The sequence below is a fragment of the Corvus cornix genome, chromosome 8 (assembly GCF_000738735.6).
Source record: "Corvus cornix cornix isolate S_Up_H32 chromosome 8, ASM73873v5, whole genome shotgun sequence".
In the NCBI taxonomy this organism is placed as follows: domain Eukaryota; kingdom Metazoa; phylum Chordata; class Aves; order Passeriformes; family Corvidae; genus Corvus; species Corvus cornix.
The window spans coordinates 31529152-31546498 of NC_046338.1; the positions used below are offsets into that span (position 1 = coordinate 31529152).

The 17347-nt window shown below is 53.6% G+C and overlaps 1 protein-coding gene and 2 long non-coding RNA genes across 5 annotated transcripts; 2 read left to right on the forward strand and 1 right to left on the reverse strand.

The window, feature by feature from the left end:
- Positions 1-471: 471 nt before the first annotated feature.
- STX6 (syntaxin 6) lies at positions 472-14538 on the reverse strand. Its single transcript, XM_039556270.1, has 8 exons — positions 14449-14538; positions 11774-11943; positions 11112-11206; positions 9318-9380; positions 7126-7248; positions 5811-5917; positions 4195-4289; positions 472-2670 (listed from the first exon to the last, which is right to left on the reverse strand). Exons 1-8 carry the CDS (start codon positions 14481-14483, stop codon positions 2594-2596), a joined length of 765 nt encoding a protein of 254 aa, XP_039412204.1. The 5' UTR covers positions 14484-14538; the 3' UTR covers positions 472-2593.
- On the forward strand, positions 4286-10613 carry LOC120410397. The gene is made up of 2 exons (XR_005602517.1): positions 4286-4557; positions 5429-10613. It is a non-coding gene; the product is annotated as an uncharacterized LOC120410397 (long non-coding RNA).
- A 67-nt stretch (positions 14539-14605) lies between the features above and the next one.
- LOC120410353 lies at positions 14606-16925 on the forward strand. Of its 3 annotated transcripts, none has more exons than XR_005602429.1 (3): positions 14606-14950; positions 15306-15345; positions 16277-16925. It is a non-coding gene; the product is annotated as an uncharacterized LOC120410353 (long non-coding RNA). The 3 variants fall into 3 exon arrangements; XR_005602431.1 differs by having other exon boundaries at positions 14606-14909; XR_005602430.1 differs by having other exon boundaries at positions 14606-16073.
- Positions 16926-17347: the final 422 nt, after the last annotated feature.

The following is a 17347-nucleotide window of genomic DNA, read 5'->3' on the forward strand; positions in this document are numbered from 1 at the left end:
GGGTGGTGCTTGCTGGCGTAGGGCCTTTGCTACGTGTTTTCCCATGCCCCTGCTGCTCCACCAGCCACCTCCTGACCGTGTTGTGGTGCTGGTGGGGCCCTGGGCAGGCAGATGGGGGGGCTCAGCCACCTGCAGGCCTCCTTGGGGAATTTGAGGGGTTCTTTTTTCCAGCCATGGAAGGCAAAACACATGTGTGGAATGGGTCTCTCCAGCAGCGATGGCATGGCAGCAATGGCTGCCCTCTGCACGGTGGTGCCCCACATCTGGGTACAGCTGCTGCAGCAACCCCACGTCTGGGCACAGCAGCCCACAATGCTGAGGTGACCCCAGAAACTGCAGATGCTGCTTATGCCTCAAAAGCCAGGAGGGTAATGCCTGGCAAATGCTGGTGGGAGAGCTTTTCCCACTCTGTGGTGCCAGGAAACCCCGAGCTTGCCCCAGGAGCAAGAGTCGGGCAAGAAGGACCGGAGATCTGCGCTGCTGCACCTTTATTTAGTGTTAAAGGGAGGGGCACCACCAGCGACAGAAAAGCAAATGTACACAGGGGAAGGAACCAGAGACACTTGGGTGGCTTGTGGTGATGCCAGCAGCTGGGCCGCCTCCTGGACTACCAAAGGAGCGGTGCTGCATGGGCGTCGTTCCCAAAGGATGCACAACCACGCTGTAAGTAACGCGGGGATCAGAGGTGTGCAAACACCGGCTGGCAGCGAGCCCTGCTCCCTGCCCAGACCCACGCTCCTGGGGAGACGCTCCTGCATGGAGCGGTGCAGGCACTGCCACAGCCGGCCTTGGAAAGCAGACACCACCTACTCCCTGCAGCGTTAACCAGAAACGGGATGCTCTGCAAGGATAAGGAGCCACTGTGGAATCATGAGTGCAGGTGGGCGCCGAGGCACCAGGTGTGCGTTACTGAGGAGCACCCAGGCGGGCAGGGAGGCTCCGTCCAGCCCTGCCCGGCTGCGGAAGGCACAGAGCCGCCGGCTGCGCGTCCAGCGCCTGCGGGAGGGACGGGGGGAGGGCCATGCAGACCTTGGACGGAGCCACGAAGCCAGGGGGGAGGAGTGTTCAGTCCCGGAGGTAAAGCCGTCCGGTGGTGAGATTCTAAGGCGGGGGGGATGATTTTGGGGGTGATTTGCAATTTCAGCAGAAGTCTTTGCGTCAGTGCCAATTAACTTCCTCCCCCAGCCCCATCTGGGAGCCATAAGCCAGCCTGTGCTGAGTCTTTTCATGTTTGCAACTTAAAATATGGGAGCCGACTGGAGTAAGAAACCGTTTTTGCTTTCCTGAAGAGTCACCCCATATTCCACAATCGGTGTGTGCAGCACGACCCCTCCACCTGTTCCTCCCCGGTCACGCTGCCCAAGTGAGCTTTCTTTTTTCACCACATTTTTGGTATTGCCCGCCTGGCTACTCTACATTCCCTGTAAGGAATCCAACTCTGCTGAGACAACTCGAGTGACAAACAACTGGGAGGTAACAAAAGGACTGGGAAGGAATATGGAAACATGATCTAGCTTTGAATCTCCTGCCTTTTGGTTGCTGACAACAGAGGTGTCCAAAAAATAGTGGTTGGGGAAAAATTAGGACATCCTATTTACAAGTTCATATACACTTAAAATACATCACTGAGCACCGCTCCTCTGATTATGCGTGTCGTGCACCCGCAGAGAACGTAGCTCGAATGGTCATCAAAAAAATCTTTAAAGTCTTTTTTTTCCTTAAAAAAAATAAGTTATTTTAGACCTGACAAATCACTTGCCAAAGGGAAGCAGCTGTTAAACAGAAGCAGTGACTCAGTTATGCAAGGGCAAATAAAGCATCAGTCAATGAGCTTTAGAGGCCTATATAACGAGAGAGGCAATTTTAAAAGCTTTAAGACTCTCCCTCTCTGGCTCATGGCTGATTGCCAGTGCTCGGCGTGCAGCACCCCAGGTTTAAAGCTCTGGAGTGTCTGACAGGGCCTCGGTGGCCGATGGCAGGACACGAGACCCTACAGCTCTGCCTCTGCCCAGGTGTAGAGGGTAGGAAAGCTCTGCTGGGACTCACTGTGCTCTCTCGGCAGTGAACTGGTGGCACAGAGCCAGCCCACAGGAGGCAGGGAGGGGCAGGGGGAGCAGGGCCAGGGCTCCCCTCCCTTGCCGTGGCTTGGGGGGGGGTTTCACCCTTCCCAGTAATGCTTGGGGCTGGCAACGCAGTTTGTAATGCTCAGTGAATTCAGTAATTCCTCCCCCCTGTCCCGTCCTCCCCAGGGCTCGCTGCTCTGTGTCCGCATCCCACCGGCTCCTACCTGCACCAGGTGGAAGTGCGGGGGCCAGGTCCCCCTCCAGTTCCCTGGATCCAGGCCCGGAGCCCAGGTCCAGATTGCATCGCACGGAGGAGGAGGCAGCTCCAGTCCTCCCGCCCTCTCCCCGGGGCCAGAGGAGATGCTGGCAAAGCCGAGCTGCAGTCCTCGGAGGAGGATGGCGAGAGCTGGGTGCGGGTGTTCCTGCCGGGGATCTCGGTGGGCGGACGGAAACGGGGAGAGTTTCACTTCCCCGCACTGCCGGGGCGAGGGGACGGGGAGGGGGCGTCCCAGGAAGTTCAGTTTTTGTTATCACAGAACAAAAATTAGGATGAGCACCACTAGCAAGATGATGAAGAGGACAACAATTGCACACCACTGCCGTCGATCTGGAAAGAAAAGGAAACGTCAGTCTTCCTGCTTTAGTGGAGAAGGAAGATTGGGGGAGCATTTTTCTGCATGTACTGCTAGGAACCAAATTCAAGCTTAAGCTGTAAAAAGCCTAAAAAAGTTCCTGTGGGAGAAAGGCTGTGGCGCTGTATATTGCAGTGAGGAATTCTCCTCCAGGATACATTGGGGTTTGGGAACAGCTGTGGGAATTCTGAGGCTTCTTCCCAACCAAGTTCAAACAGCTTTGAAAAGCTGGCTCAAAAGCAATTGGGAGGAACAAGCAGAGAGCTGCTGTGTTTGCTGTTCATTCATGGAGTAATCTGTTTGCCAGAGGAACAAGAAGGGATCCGGTGAAAGCTGCCGTGAGGAGCTCTGCCAGGAAGAGATTGTGGCAGCTTCCCTGAGGACAGGGCCAGGAATCAGGTTTCCCTGGACATCTTTACACATCATTGGCTCAATGCTACATCACCTCTGAGAGCCGCTGTCTGCCCCTGTGAGATGATGGTGCAGCAGTGGGGACAGGGCTGCTGGCAGCCCCTCAACTCCTAGGCCCAGCAGCTACCTCAGAGCCCTCCACCCTCCCTGGCACCTGTGATGCCAGCAGAAATGCTCTTTCACAACACTCAGAAACACTCTGTGAAGACCCATGGTTTTTCCCAGAGGAAAGGACAGAGACACAGGGTTCACCCACGGCTCTGCTGCTGCTGAGCTACTGGTGACCTGAAGTGCACTGTCAGTACTCCAAGTGGTCTCTCTAGAGCTGTGCTCCCACCACCTCATAAATCCCTCGGACAGCCTAATCCTGCAGAGCAGGAATGCTTTTAACCCCTGACTGGCTGCTGCCTTCCCAAGGTACTGAGCACCTAAGGGAGAGGGGTGCTGGAGGAGGCGCTGGCCGGGCGCAGTGCCAGGCTCGAAGGCAGCCGGCAGCGTGGGACTTCCCAGCAGGCAGGCCGGGCTTCCTGTTTGCTCTGCCCGCGGCGCCCCGCCAGCCCCCGGCTTCACGCACAGCCTTATAAGGACTTTTCTGTGGGTTCAGCACAGAATTCAGCTCTTTCCTCTACCAGCTGAGAGATGTGACCGACAACAGGCCTGCAGGCGCCAGCAGCCTGAGGGCAGGTGGGATTTGGGAAGGGGATTGCTGCAGGCATTCTGGTTCGGGGGAAGCCACACATGGTGGCCGGTGTTTAATGGCACCTTGGCAGCTTTTGTTCCACAGGCAGCCCGGGAAACTGCAGCAGAGCAGGAGGCTGCAAAGCTTCCCCTCCCACCAGCTAGAGGGGGATTTTCCCAGCAGCAGCAGCATAAATAGAAAGGCATCTGTAAATAAAACAAAGGCAAGGGACAGGCAGCAGAGCAGTGCCTGGGCAGGAGCAGCTGCCGGGCTTGGAAGCTTTCCCCCTCTTTCAAGAGCTGAGAGCTGCTCCCTCCCCTCCGCTGGGTGGGAGCACAGTGTTCTGGCCTGAAGATCCAATGGCTTGTCTCTCCCTTTCCAGGACTGGATCCCACTTCCCAGGACCTACCACTCGTCATGTGAGACACTTTGGCGAGCTTCTTCATGACATTATCAAGGCGCGACTGAGTGCTGTCTAACTCATGGGAGAAGTCGTCCAGCATCCTGAGGACACAGAAGCAGGGCACTGGTCAGCACATCCCTTTGGGACTTTGCAGCACGCTCACACACATGGATCAAAACGCTGATGTGAGTGATCAGAGTATCACACCTCGGCAGACAAAATGAATGTGGCCTCCTCTCCTGGAAGCACCCAAGGGAAGGGAAAAAACCTGCTGAAACAGCAGCTCTGCTTTGGTGGGAATAACTCAGGATTCCTGCTAGACTGATCCTCCCTGTGTGTTTGTGGCTGAACTCTACACACATCTGCAAGGTGAGGAGTGGGGGGGCTTCCTCCTTACAAAAGGAAAGTCTCACTTATAAGCTGTGATTAGCAGAGACTGGTTAGATCTAGGTGTCAGCTTGGACTTTAAATCTCTTTTCTTGTTCACGGCTTGCAGTTGAAACAAAAATCTTGTTTCAGTCATGCATCAAGTGGGAATGAGATCTGCAGTTGCTTTTAAGGTGCTTTTCAAGCTCTGCATGGAAGTTACTCTTTTACTTCCTCCATACAGTGACTGTAATGAATCTGAAAGCCTTCCTGAATCCGTGCTTTGTGAATGCCATTGCACATCCAGAGTGAAGGTACCAATCCAATTGTCTCCAGCCAGTGGGACTTTTAAGCTTAATGCATTTAAAAGGACAGACTCCTTCATTTGGAGTGCCAGGGCACTTGTTAAACCTTCATTCAGTGGGGAAAAAGGAGTTGTAAAAACCTCACTGTGGTAGTTATGAGCTAATCTAGCAAGCACTGATGTCTTGTGTGATAATCTAGAAACAGACACGCCACACCAATCTCCTCTGTGAGAGCAGAGGATTCTCATGCTGCACTTCACACGGGGCGGGGGGGGTTTAAAGTTCCTCCTCTCCATGAAAGATGAAATCACAAGGGGCATGGCCCTCCAGACTCCTACCAGCCAAACAAGGAAGGGTTTTAGGCATGAACCCTTCAAGCCTTTCTGGAAGCATGGCTGTTAGCCTGCACAACTGGGAACTTGTTTGCAAAGGACAAGAACTGGGAAAGAAATCTAATTTATATGTAAATGGATGGATGCAAAATGACTTTGCAAGCTGCCCTTTAACCCTTTTTGTGGGTGAGGGTTATTTTTAACTTTAGTGATCAAGAGCAGCTCTGTGTGTTCCAGGGCAGCAAGGCAGAGCTGAGAGCTCCTGGCCCCAGCAGTTGTCCAGGGGCAGCACAAAACCCTGCAGAGCGGGGAAGTGGCCAGTATCTGCACTGCACAGCACCTCCTTCCCTTACCTGCTGGCTGCCTGAGGGGGAGCACGTGAAAAGGAGAAGAGGAAAGGTAAGGTGGCAGATAAGCCTGCCCTAGATGCAGGCTTCTAAATGAAGGAGGTTGCAGTTGAATCCTTGAAGACTGCAGAACAAAATGCTTTCCACAGGCTGGCAAGGAGAGGCTGCCTGAGGGACCAGTGAATTCTAGGCTCTACCAGAGGCAGAGATAGGTGTGTGAGGACACTCAGCCATGTTGCAGCCAGGTTTTTGCCGCCATGTCTCACACTTACACTGCTTGCTCCTCCAGCTCCCCGCCAATGCGCTGGGACATGTTCTTCAGCACCCCGATGCTGCCAGAGACCAGCTCCAACTGCTCATCCTGCTGCTCCACAATCAGCTGGGGCCAAAGAGAAGGGAAGCGGGCAATTACAGATCTGCTGCCTGCAGCTGGGTTGGAGCCAGCCCATCCAGTGGACAGGCATGCACTGCTCAGCTAATATCAGCTGTAAGGCCTGGGCTCAGACCTAAGCCACCAGGAATGAGGACCGCGTTCCTAAGAAATGCCAGAGAGGTGACAACCAGAGGAAAGCCTCCATGACATGGCACAGCAGGCTGCAGCCTCCAGACATCCCTGCAAATCCAGCTCATCCGTGCTGCATGCACAGCTAACGTGACTTTGGAAAGCTCCAAGGGCTGGTCATCGAAACCTTGGGAAGGTAAGCAGGTATGGCCAGGGAGGCACAATGATGCTGTGCCTAGGAAATGACACCTGGAATGTGCTGCAGCTAACATGGGGTTAAACGCAAGCTGTTGCAGCTTCTACAGGTAAAAATAGCCAGCCTGGCTCCAAATGGGCCAAAGGAATAAGTCTGCTGCTGTTTTAAGTCATTTTCAGGGCACAGTCACGCTAAGAATTAGCTTTACCCTAGTTACCTATTTCTGAAGCTATTTATCTCCCTGGAGTCAGTAGGTAAAACGTGTCTGGAAGCCGAGGTGGCATCACGGCTCGGGAGCTTTAGCAGAGTTTGCCACCTCCGAGTCACTGCCTGTAGTTCTCCAGTCTGTGCCTGGCCCGGGCACTTCTCCAGGCAAACTCCCCTGTCAGCTGGGAAGTGCAGCTGGGAAGTGCCTCACCAGGAGTTCTCCCAAGCCCTCACACAGGCTTTCTCACTAATTTCATGGTGACAAAGGCAGGAAAAGGAAGCAGGCGCGTGCTCCTGCTCCCAGCCTGTTCTGGTGGGAGATGCACACAAACAGCAAACATTTTTTAACCAGGGGAAGTTACATAAGAGAAACGGGCCCTTTTCTTTTTGCAGTGTTTCTACTCCTCCAAGGATTTCAGCAATCCTTGTACTATTAGAGCTTAGTGTGCTACATCTTCCAGATTGTGCCGACTGCCTCCTGAACACAGCAGAAGCCCCACGCCTCCAGGGTTAAAAACTTTGTGCCAAGATCATCCAAAGCTGTGCTGCCCAGGAAATGCATGCAGAGATACATGCCACAAGCAAAGAGGAGGACTGTCAGGCTCCTGGAGCCAGACTCCAGTCCCCCTGGCACCCATTTGGCAAGCAAGCTATTTAGTCTGCGTGGTGCCAGCTGCCTTACCTGTTGTTGAGCTTGCTGCTCCTCGATGAAGTGTGAATTTGCTAATTGCAGATCCCGGTCCAGACGGCTGTATTTGTCAGGTCCAGAGCTCCAACTCTGACTCCCACTCTCTCCCAGGAGTGCCTGAACAGATGCAGAGAGCTCTTAGCAACACCCTTGTGTCTGCTCACAGCCCGTCTACAGGGTGAGGTGGGAAGGCAGACAAGGCAACACTCGTGTACACATGCACACAGCATCCCTTTCCTCCTGCTCTGTCGCTACTCAGCCAAAGTGCTGTCAGGAACTAAACCAACACAGAGCCAAAATGCCAGCCTGGGAAGTCTCTGCAGCCTGGGATTGCAGATATGCCTCTCCAGCAGCAGGAGAGCTGGAGTGCAGCCGACAGTGCGTGCAGGAGGCCTGCGCAGCACAAAGGACTGGCAGAGGCCTGCTCAAGAGGCAGCACTGTGTGCTAGGACGTGTGAGCTGGGAAGTGTCCGGATATATCGTGTTAACAGATGTACAGCTCGAACTGAGCACTCTGCTGCTAATGACAGGGGCTTAAGAGGGTCTGGATAAAGTACTTAACCAGTTGAGCTGACAGTAAAATAATGCAATATATAACCAGAGCAGTGCTGCATGCTTATGTTCTATGATCCAGGCTGCCTATCCCTCCAGCAGGCTCTTCAGCTGCCAGCACACAAAGTTACTCTTGCTACCTGCCCCATGACCTGAACAAAGAAGCTTGTGCAAAGCCTGCAGAGGTGTGGCTTTCCAGCCAGATATGTCTGGTCCCTGAAAAGGGGAATAATCCAAGCTACAGACGCTGGAGAATGAACACGACCTGCAGGTGAGGAACTGCACCCTGCAGCACTAGGGACAGGTTAGGGACCCTGCCCTCCAGTGTGGAAGCCAGGCTGACTTGTAACGAGACCATTCCGCAGCTCCTGGTTGTGGGCAGGAGGGAACAACTGAGTATTTGTGAAGAACAGCAAGACAATGACCAGGCTGCTCTATCAGGCTGAAAACAAGACGGTCTCCACGGTTCATCTGACTTATAAGGTTCAAGGAGGGGTGAGGAAAGCTGACAGACTGACCATGCACGAAGCCAGCAGGACATCTGGCTTTGCCCCCAAGACACTGAGCAAGCTCTTGGTCCCTCCGGTTTGTGGCAAGGGCAGCTCCTTTTTATTTAATGCAGCGCACTAGCTTTGCCTGCAGCTTCAATAGAAAGGGCCTGTTTGCCAGCCTGGGCTGTGAGGGTCAGGTCACCGCTAGCCAGCCCCTCAAACACAAAACCCAGCACAAGCCTTGCAGTCTGGAAGGAAGGCGAGGGGCTGGGAAGGGAGAGGAAGGCAGCAAGGGGAAGTCAGTTTTCCTGACCAGATGTCGCTGCCTGAGCTGGGCCATATGGTCTCCTGCAGCTATCAGGAACCTCATGCAAAGGAAAGCACCAAACTGCATGGAAAGCTATGGACTTGTTTGAGCAAGGGTGTCAGGGACTTCGCTGCTATGAGTATTTGCCAAGCACGTCAATTAACCCTGTGACAAGCTCAGGAATGAGCTCTGTGCTTCTCAGTTTGTTGTTTTTGCCACATGTGGTAAGGCTGATGCAGTACAGACAATTAACTGTATGAAGCACACACCAACTTTTACTGGAGTGGCTCTGGAAGTCAGCTCCAGTATCTCCTTTTAGCGTCCCCATCAGCTGGGAAGGAGCACAAGCTGCATCTATTTCTATTCCTTAGATTACAAGTGCAGATAACACGAGACTCCTTGAGCTTCTTCCATCTTCTTACATGGCTATTACGAGAAGCAGCTGCGTGAAAGGATATTGCACCATCTTGGCTCCTAAATCCAGCAGAGCGCAGGATTACATTCACTGACACGGATTCTGAGCCGGTTCCCCCCGAGGAGGAGGGAGATTTCCCTTTCCATGGGATGATGCAATGCTGACAGTTGTACACAACCAGCTCTGAAGACAGAGACAGATGGTGAGTGCTGACTTACTGCTCTGAGAGACAGGCTTGGGAGAGGCTGGCAGCAACGTGTCTGTGAGAACCAGCTCTCCCAGGGCAGCCAAATGGACATGGCTCAAACACAGCTTGGCTGCAGCGTGCAAGCCCCTTCCCACACCAGAGGTTTGTAAGGGAATGAACTCGAGACAGGATATACATTGTAGCAGATATACATTGCCCGTTTCTGGTTCTCACCTGCCTGTTTTTTCTTTCAGCCAGTGCTTGCATGGAGGAGTTTGACATCTGATCCTTCATGTCCTGTTTGTTCAACGAAAGAAGCAGCATGTGAGCATTGGATTTGAGGTGACAGGGAGATTCAGGATGCTACAGGGCTGTCTATACCCAACAAGGCTTCTACAAGGGGGAGTGAAGGAAGGGAGATGTTCTTTGAAAACCCACACTGAAAGAGTCTGGAAAGTTACTGTAGAAAGTTTCAATGCAGTTAACTGTTATACTAATACTGGAATCAACAGCAATGGGACATTTTGAAAACATTCTTCATTTACTACTCATTTTGCTCCACAACAACCAGAAACACTTCGATTTGTATAATAAACCGATGTTCCTGTTGACAGAATGTAAGGAAGTGTTTGTCAAAGCCCTGAAGCCTGTAACCCCCTGAGCTTTATTCCCAACTGCATCTGTTTTTATATTCTATAGTATGAGGTAGATTTCCTGTCCTGTGGCCATCCTCTCTGACTGTGCCTATGCTTTCTCCTACCAATTAATTTTTGCTGTGGAGTTCCTGCAGAAGGTCAGTAACCACAGAAGGCTCCCCATCACAATGTAACGTAGCCTAGTTTTCATAGACTAGCAAGTAGTCAACGTGATCTGGCAGAGGCTGATCCACCAGCACAGTTCTGATGCCAGCAGAGCATTCAGGTGTGTTTTACTGTTCAGAGATGTGCAACACATCACCAAAGAGCACCGCAACCCACTCGGTTCATTGTCACTGGGTAATGCACATGCTGCAGCGCATCATAAAATCAGCTGCATAGGGCCACTAACAAATTTCATTTACCAGTGGGAGACTGCTCCAAAACCCATTAGCCAGCATTTTTGAGCCAGGGAAAGAGGACCAGAGAGCAGGCTTGCCTGATCCTGCCTGTTAGGGAGTGGACTACACCGAGGGCAATGCAGCAAGCACATGCCTGCTACCTGGGGCCAGCGTGGTTTTGGGATCAGTTCCCAGGCAGCAAGCCTTAGGAACTGCATCCAGACCGCAGGACTGCAGGTAGGGTAGCAGGCTTGCTGCCAGCCACTCCAGTGCATTCTGTGGAGCAGGAACATCAGAGTCATGAGGGGCAGCAGAAACTCAATGTAGCTATTAATAGACAGAAAACTCCCTAACTAGCAGCTTGTTACCAGGCAGTGAAGCTTTTGGAAAGATGTTTCTTCTGTATTTATTGCCACCAAGTTGCTAAAATCCCCTTTTTGCTTCTCAAGTGTAAGCTTAAACTAAAAAAAAACCTTCCTCAAGTTAAAAATAAATCTAGTGGTTGTTTGGACTATTTTGCAGGGGTAGGAAGTTGAAGTCACTGTGTCAATAACACCAGGCTTTAACCACCTGTCAGTGCTCAGAGTGATCTCCCCGCTGTTGAAAACCAGTGCTCCAAATGGTCGGGATGGTCATGATTTCCCTCAACTCTGAAGGGAGACTCCAGCCTCTCCTGTGTTGCAGCTGGGTTTTCACTCTTCCTCCCCAGTTACCACAGGCTCCCAGCTCACTGTTGCCAGAGAAGTGTGAAGACTTCAAGGGTCAGCAGCATAAAAGGAGGGAATTCCACGGGGCACCTGCACCTCCAAACCCTTCTGGGCAGCTCCAGAAGGGAGTGCACAGGGAAGAGGAGCAAGCCTGAGCCTCAGCAGGTAGCAGGTTTATTCTCTGCTCTCCAGTCCACCACAGAATGGCCACAAGCTTTCCTTTTTTAACCACCTAATGCCTCCCCCGCCTTCCCCAGGCCCTGACCCCAAGGCCAGGTTCCTTACCCTGACCACCTGCCGTGTGCTGGTGATGAAGGCTTTCCGGATTCCCAGCTCTGTGGCATCCAGGTTGAATTTCCGTGGGTTTGCCTCGACAATGCCTGGGCACCGAGTCAAGGAGTCCCCGGAAGCGGTGTTGGGTACACACATGGATACACATACCCCGAGCATGCCAAGGGGCCACGGCGCTGTGCCTGCTCCCTAAATTTGATTAGCAAAGCACAGCACACTGGACAGAAAAGCAGGCACGGCAGGAATGTACCGCGCAGCACAGGCACACGCGCAAGGTTTCTCTTCCCCATGTTTTTTTTGGTTCTGTGATGCCGCGCGGCGTTTTCAGGAGCACTCAGACGAACACAAGGGAAAAGGAGTATTTCTGGAAGCCAGCCTGGAGAATGAACTGACTCCACAGAAATCCAGTTTCACACAACACAATAGGCTTTCTAGAACAAAGCATCTTAGAATATACCTTGCAAAAAGGGAAACAAAAAGGCAAAAGGAAAATCCTTGACTTAACTTCTCATTTTCAATTTGAGAAAAGCCCATGTGAATGCAAAATTCAATCCCAAATAGTCCTGATTTTTGCAAAGAGTGACGAGCACTGGGACTTAGCTATTTAGTACAACTTAGGAACTGCAACTACCTCCAAAGGACCACAGAAAGGATATTAATGGTTTCATCCAAGTCCTCCAGGTCCCACTCGATGCTCCGCAGGTTGTTTCTGAGCTCATTCGTGGTCCAGTCGATTTCTTCTCTTGTGGCAATGGAGGGATCTTGCAAGAGCTCTGTCCACCTCTGGAAGAGCCCCTGGGCAGTGTTCACAGCTTTCTGCACCTCCCTGCAGCCAGGGAGAGTGAAGAGAAGCCAAGGATTATCATCAGCTGCTCTGCAGCAGTGACACTGGGACAGTCCCGTGTCCAGCTGAGCAGGGATGCCACAGCTTCCTCCCAAACATCTTTCCTTCCAACAACTTTGTGTTTATTTTGTAAAATAAGGATTTGCCCTGCTGGACTATCCTGTATCTTGCTGCAGCACGAAGTTGCTCGTGAAGAGACCTATTTCTTCAGGGGAAGCTGCTGCCGAGTGTCACACAGGCAAGCCAGGGCAGAGGGTCTGAACAAGGCAGCTCTTTGGCAATCCATGCTTTGCATTCCTCTCAAGGCCCTTAACTACACATGTAAGATACCCCAAGGGCACACAGAGTTACAGGAACTGTCCCCACACCACAGCCAGGCAGATTGTTGAGTGCAGCACTGTTTATTTTAATTCAGCATTTAAAAAAATACACAGCCCTGCTACATTGGCTTAGGAAACACAAATTTTTTCTGCCACTCTAAGCTCTTTTGGAGATGAGTGCTTTCACAGCAGGGGAAGGCATTGCTGACAGCTCTGGTTTGGGGCAAGCAGGTTTGTAAATTTGGGTCACAGACTCTCAGTGTGGTTATCTGCATTTACAAACTCTATGGTGCCGAGCTGTGAACTGCTCCCCCAGGCTCACGGGGAGCTGGGATGAGGAACGGAGACGAGACCAGACAGTGCTGGTGTCAAAGGAGGCCACCATGAGCTTGCACACAGCAGCCAGATGTTTGTTTCACCCCAGGGAAGGAAAGCAGGGGAGGCCCAGGACAGATGAACTGAGCCCACACCCTGCGGAGGTGCCAGGACTGCAGCTCTCTAAGTTACACCGGGGCCTGAAGTCCTCCAGCTGCTGTCTAAGGTACAGGTTCTCAGCACTCTGATGCGTGTCCCTTCTCTTCTCGCACTCCTACGGCTCCGAGTCTGCCACACTGAGTGCCCTGAAGTCAGCAGCCTGCACTGAGGATCTGGAAAACTTCATTCCTCTACTTGCCAGCACAAGTTTCAGTTTTGTTTGGGTTTTTTTTTCATCTGAACACACTTGTGGAAGTCCCCAGCAGCAGGAATATAAAGCAGAGCTGGATATCCTCTGATGGGAGGCGTTACAGACACCAGGAAAGCAAACTAATAGCAACTCTGGTGGCTCCACCACCACCAGCCCCTCTGAGCTGCCAGGTAATAATTAACTCTGGGAGCGGCACCACATCCCCTTTCCCCTCCCTGCCCTTCCCTGCACGCTGTGGGAACATCTCTGGAAAGTTTGACAGGACGTTTGCTTCCCACCCATGGCGACTCCTACACCTTCCTCTGAGCATGAGTTCAACCTGGTAGAGGGATTCGCTTTCCCTGGCTGCACCAGTATCCCCTCCCACAGTTTTTGTTCTCACATGGCTTTCCCAAACGCCCCAGTAGGAGCCCCTCTCCTGCTCCTCAGGGCTGTTTCACTGTGACATGGGGCAGAAGACAGCCCCTAGCACAAGCTGAAGGTGGCCCCAGGGTAGTGTTTAGTGATCAAGCTGCTTTCACAGAATCACAGAGTTGCTGGGGTTGGAAGGGACCTCTGTGGATCATCCAGTCCACTCCCCCTGTCAAGGCATGGTCACCTAGAGCAGGGAACACGGGGATATGTCCAGATGGGTTTGGAATGTCTCCAGCAAACTCCATGACCTTCCTGGGCAGCTGTTCCAGTGCTCTGCCACCCTCATTGTAAAGAAGTTCTTCCTCATCACGCTGAGGTAAAACTTCTTGTACTTTAGTTTATGGCCACTGCTCCTCATCCTGTCACTGAAAAGAGTCTGGACCCTTGACACCCCTTCAAGACATTTGTATGCTCTGATGAGATCCCCTCTCAGTCTTCTCTGGACTAAACAGGCCCAGCTCCCACAGCCCCTCCTCACTAGAGAGATGCTGCAGACCCCAAATCATCTTTGTGGCCGCCACTGGACCCTCTCCAGTAGTTCCAACAGAGCTTCTTTCACCCTGTTAATGACCATTTTCCTCTGACCACCTTTAGCTGGCATTTCCCTGCGCCCAGGCTCTTGTCTGCAGGCTTCCTCTCATGGCCATTGTTCGTCCCACAGCTTGGTCCCTACTCCTCTCCACCTTTCCCCACGGTCACCCCGGCCTCCAGCCACGAGCCTCCAGCCCCGCTCTGCCCACAGTCCCCAAGCCGCACCTGCAGCCAAGGCCCGGGGGCCCTCACAGAGCCCGGGAGGCCCGGCACCTGCCCGCCTCACCCCAGCGCCTCCCGCGCCGGGCCGGGCCGCCGGACAGGCCCCGGCGCCCGCGCTCAGCCCCTCAGCAGCACGGGGTGGCCCGGCCGCCATTTTCCCCCCCACACAGACCCCCGCCCGCCGCTCGCCCCCCGCTCCGCGGGCCTCCCGCGCTGCCGGGCGGCCGTGCCCGCCCCCTCCGCGCCCCAACACGACCCCGGCCCATTCGCCGTTCCTCTCCCCGTTTCCCGGAGCCCCCCGAGAGCAGCGCTCACCCCTTCACCACGAAGAAGGGGTCCTCCATCGACATGGCGCTGCCGCCGCCTCACGCCACGGCCACCGCCAGGCCACGCCCCCGCCGCCAGGCCACGCCCCGGCCACGCCCCCGCTCAGCCCGCCCCCGCCGCGCGCCGGGGGCGTGGCTGGTGACGTCACCCCGCCATGGCGGCGGTAGGGAATCGGGGCTGGGCTGGGCTGCGGGGTCCCGGCGCTGTCCCGGCTCCTCCGGGGAAGCCCCGGCAGCTCTTCCCGCAGCGCTCGGAGGCGCGGTGTCCCTCTCACCCACAGAATCAAGCACAGGATGGGTCAGGTTGGACGGGAGCACGGCGGGTCATTGGTCCCACCTCCCTTCTCGAGCAGGGTCATCGCAGAGCACATGGCGCAGGATGGTGCCCAGACGGGTCTGGGATCTCTGCAGTGAGGGAGACTCCGCAAGCTGTCTCGGCAGCCTGTTCCAGTGCGTACTCGTACAGCAACGACGTTCTTCCTTGTATTCAGGTGGAACTTCCTGGGCATCAGCTTCTGCCCCTTGCCTCCCATGTCCCCGTGGTTGGCACCACCTAGCAGAGTCTGGCTCCGTGTTCTTGGCACCCCTTCTTCAGAGCCCAGAGCTGCACACAGTCCTTCAAATGTGCTCTCACCGGGGCTGAATAGAGGAGCAGGGTCACTGACCCCAACAGCCTGCTCTCTATAATGACAGAGGCTGTTACATCTTCCTATGTAATGCCTTCCCACAGTGGCCCACAGACTGAGTCCTTAGCCCCACTGTGCCACCAGCAAGACCATGCAGAAGGTGGTGTATGTCCCATTCCTTGTGCTACGTGGATTAAAGATACTATTTTTTTTTTTTTAGAGAACTAAAAGCAGCCTTCTCAGCGAAGAGAGGAAGTGAGGTAAGGAGTTCAGGCACCATCTCCTCACACACCTGAAGTTAGCAGCAGTATTGTTCAGGTCAGACTCTTCTGTATGGAGGAAATTTTGTGCTGTATGCCAGACCCAGGGCAGTAAACTCTTTCCCTCTCACAGGATTTGTAGTCTTAAAAACCTCATATAAACCAGCCAGCCAGCCTCCTTCACCCAGATTCATGGACCAAGACAAAAGCCTGTGTCCTAGTGTGAAGATGATCCAAAGAGACAAGGGTTCCCTACCATTTGCCTGCTCTGCAGAGGCACAGGGGTCTCCTGGGGAAAGGGTTTCCTGCACCTATGGCTCACTTCAATCCTGCACTCCACATGGGAGGCACATTCCTTGTTCCCTGCTCATCCTCTCTCCTAGCTGGAAAATGAGTAATGTGCACTTGCCGAGAGGCAGGGAAAGCTTCCAGCTGTCGGGAAGCTCTGGCAGCTCACCCTGCAGGGCTCGGGGGCCCGGTGCCCCTCTCATCCTACGTGCTGGTGCCTCGGCACTGTGGGGTTCTGTCTGTGCCACGGTCCCCAGCAGGAGTGGCTCAGCCGGGCTGTGTTCCCAGCTGGTGTGGGAGGAAGAAGGAGGGAGCGACAGGCAGTCTGCTTGGCTCCTGCTGCCCTTCCTGCCCCGGGAAGGCACAGGCACTGCTTCCTTCCTCCTGCCTTGTGTGGGGTGAGAACAGCCCTGCGTTGCTTGGGTTTTGTCCATCCCAGGGTAAGGATCCCTTCTTCTCTTCTTCCCACCTCTCTTAAATCTCTGGGCTCTTCAGTAGCTGAGCACAGGTAGCCCTGGGCTTGGAGCAGCTGGCAGGAGGGGGACGATGCCTGCAGAGTGCTGGGAGATGTCCCTATCCATGTATGCACAGCAGAGGGGTGTCCCTGCCTTACTCCCAAGGGACACGATGGTTGATTTTGCAGAGGCTTTGGCCAGAAGGAATCCCCCAGCCAAAAGAGCACATCCCGGCTGCGCTTCCCGAAGGTGGCAGTGGTCAGCATCCCGAGCAAAGGCAGTGCTGGTTCACGGAGGGAACGGGCACGAGCCCCGTGTGCAGAGGTGGCTCCTCAGCATGGGAACTGGATACCCGGCTTTTGCAATCCCAGCAGCTTTCCTCACGCGCGCTCTGGGGTGGGAAGGCTGTGGCACATGTTGAACCGGTTTCTGCAGTTCTTGGGGTGAGAAATCCACCTCCTGCTCCAGCCAGCCCTACACCAGGAGTGGTGCAACAGGTGGCAGCTTTAGGGCTGGCTTTTGCTGGCCCTTCCTTGCTGAATTTTGGATGACTTTCCCACGCCGGCAGGATTTGGGGCGTCCCTGCCAAACGTGTGCTGAGCATGGGAGGTTCCCTCCAGGAACAAATGGAGTGCCAAGGAGTCGCTGGTCCAGTTTGCGTGTCCCTGTCCCACAAAGACCTTCTGCTCCCCAAAACCTCATGATCCTCCCGTGACTTCCACCTGTGCGTTCCCTGAAACCTGCACTGGGAATGGAAAAGGGAAAATGTCCTGTAGCCTCTTAGAGTTACTAGCCAGGAATTTCAGAAATCCTTCAATAAATTATGTGAACACTTTATTCCCTCCTTTGAAAATGGTTGTTTTTTACAGAATCACAGTATCACTTAGGTTGGAACATACCTCTAAGATCGTCGAGTTCATTTGCAAAAAAGTGTAAAGCTTCACAGAGCTGTTGAGGGCTGAAAATAAGGAGTTTTACCGAAATCTAGGGAAGTTGTAAACTTTCAAGGGATAAAAGAGACAGCCTGGTCTTTGATGCTAGAAATTAATTTAGGTGATGTAGTAAGTAATTTAGATTTTCACCTGAAAGCCACTCCAACCACGCTGCGGTTTGTATTTTTTAGAATGAGGCCATTTTTGCTATTCCAGATGGGAAGCTCTGATTTGGGGCTTGGAGGCAGCGAGAGGATTTTTGGGAGCTCTTCAGCATGCTCAGCTAAGCGATTCCTGCTGGGAGAGGAGCGCTGGGTGCAGAGCACA

What these genes read in the sequence shown, in the direction of transcription:
- STX6 (XM_039556270.1), bottom strand. Translation starts at nt 14,483, where the DNA reads ATGTCGATGGAGGACCCCTTCTTCGTGGTGAAGGG. An exon ending in CTGAAAGAAAAAACAGGCAG is followed by an intron (nt 7,249 to 9,317) that starts GTGAGAACCAGA and finishes GCATCTGTTCAG; the next exon opens with GCACTCCTGGGAGAGAGTGG. An exon ending in GAGCTGGAGGAGCAAGCAGT is followed by an intron (nt 4,290 to 5,810) that starts GTAAGTGTGAGA and finishes CTGTGTCCTCAG; the next exon opens with GATGCTGGACGACTTCTCCC.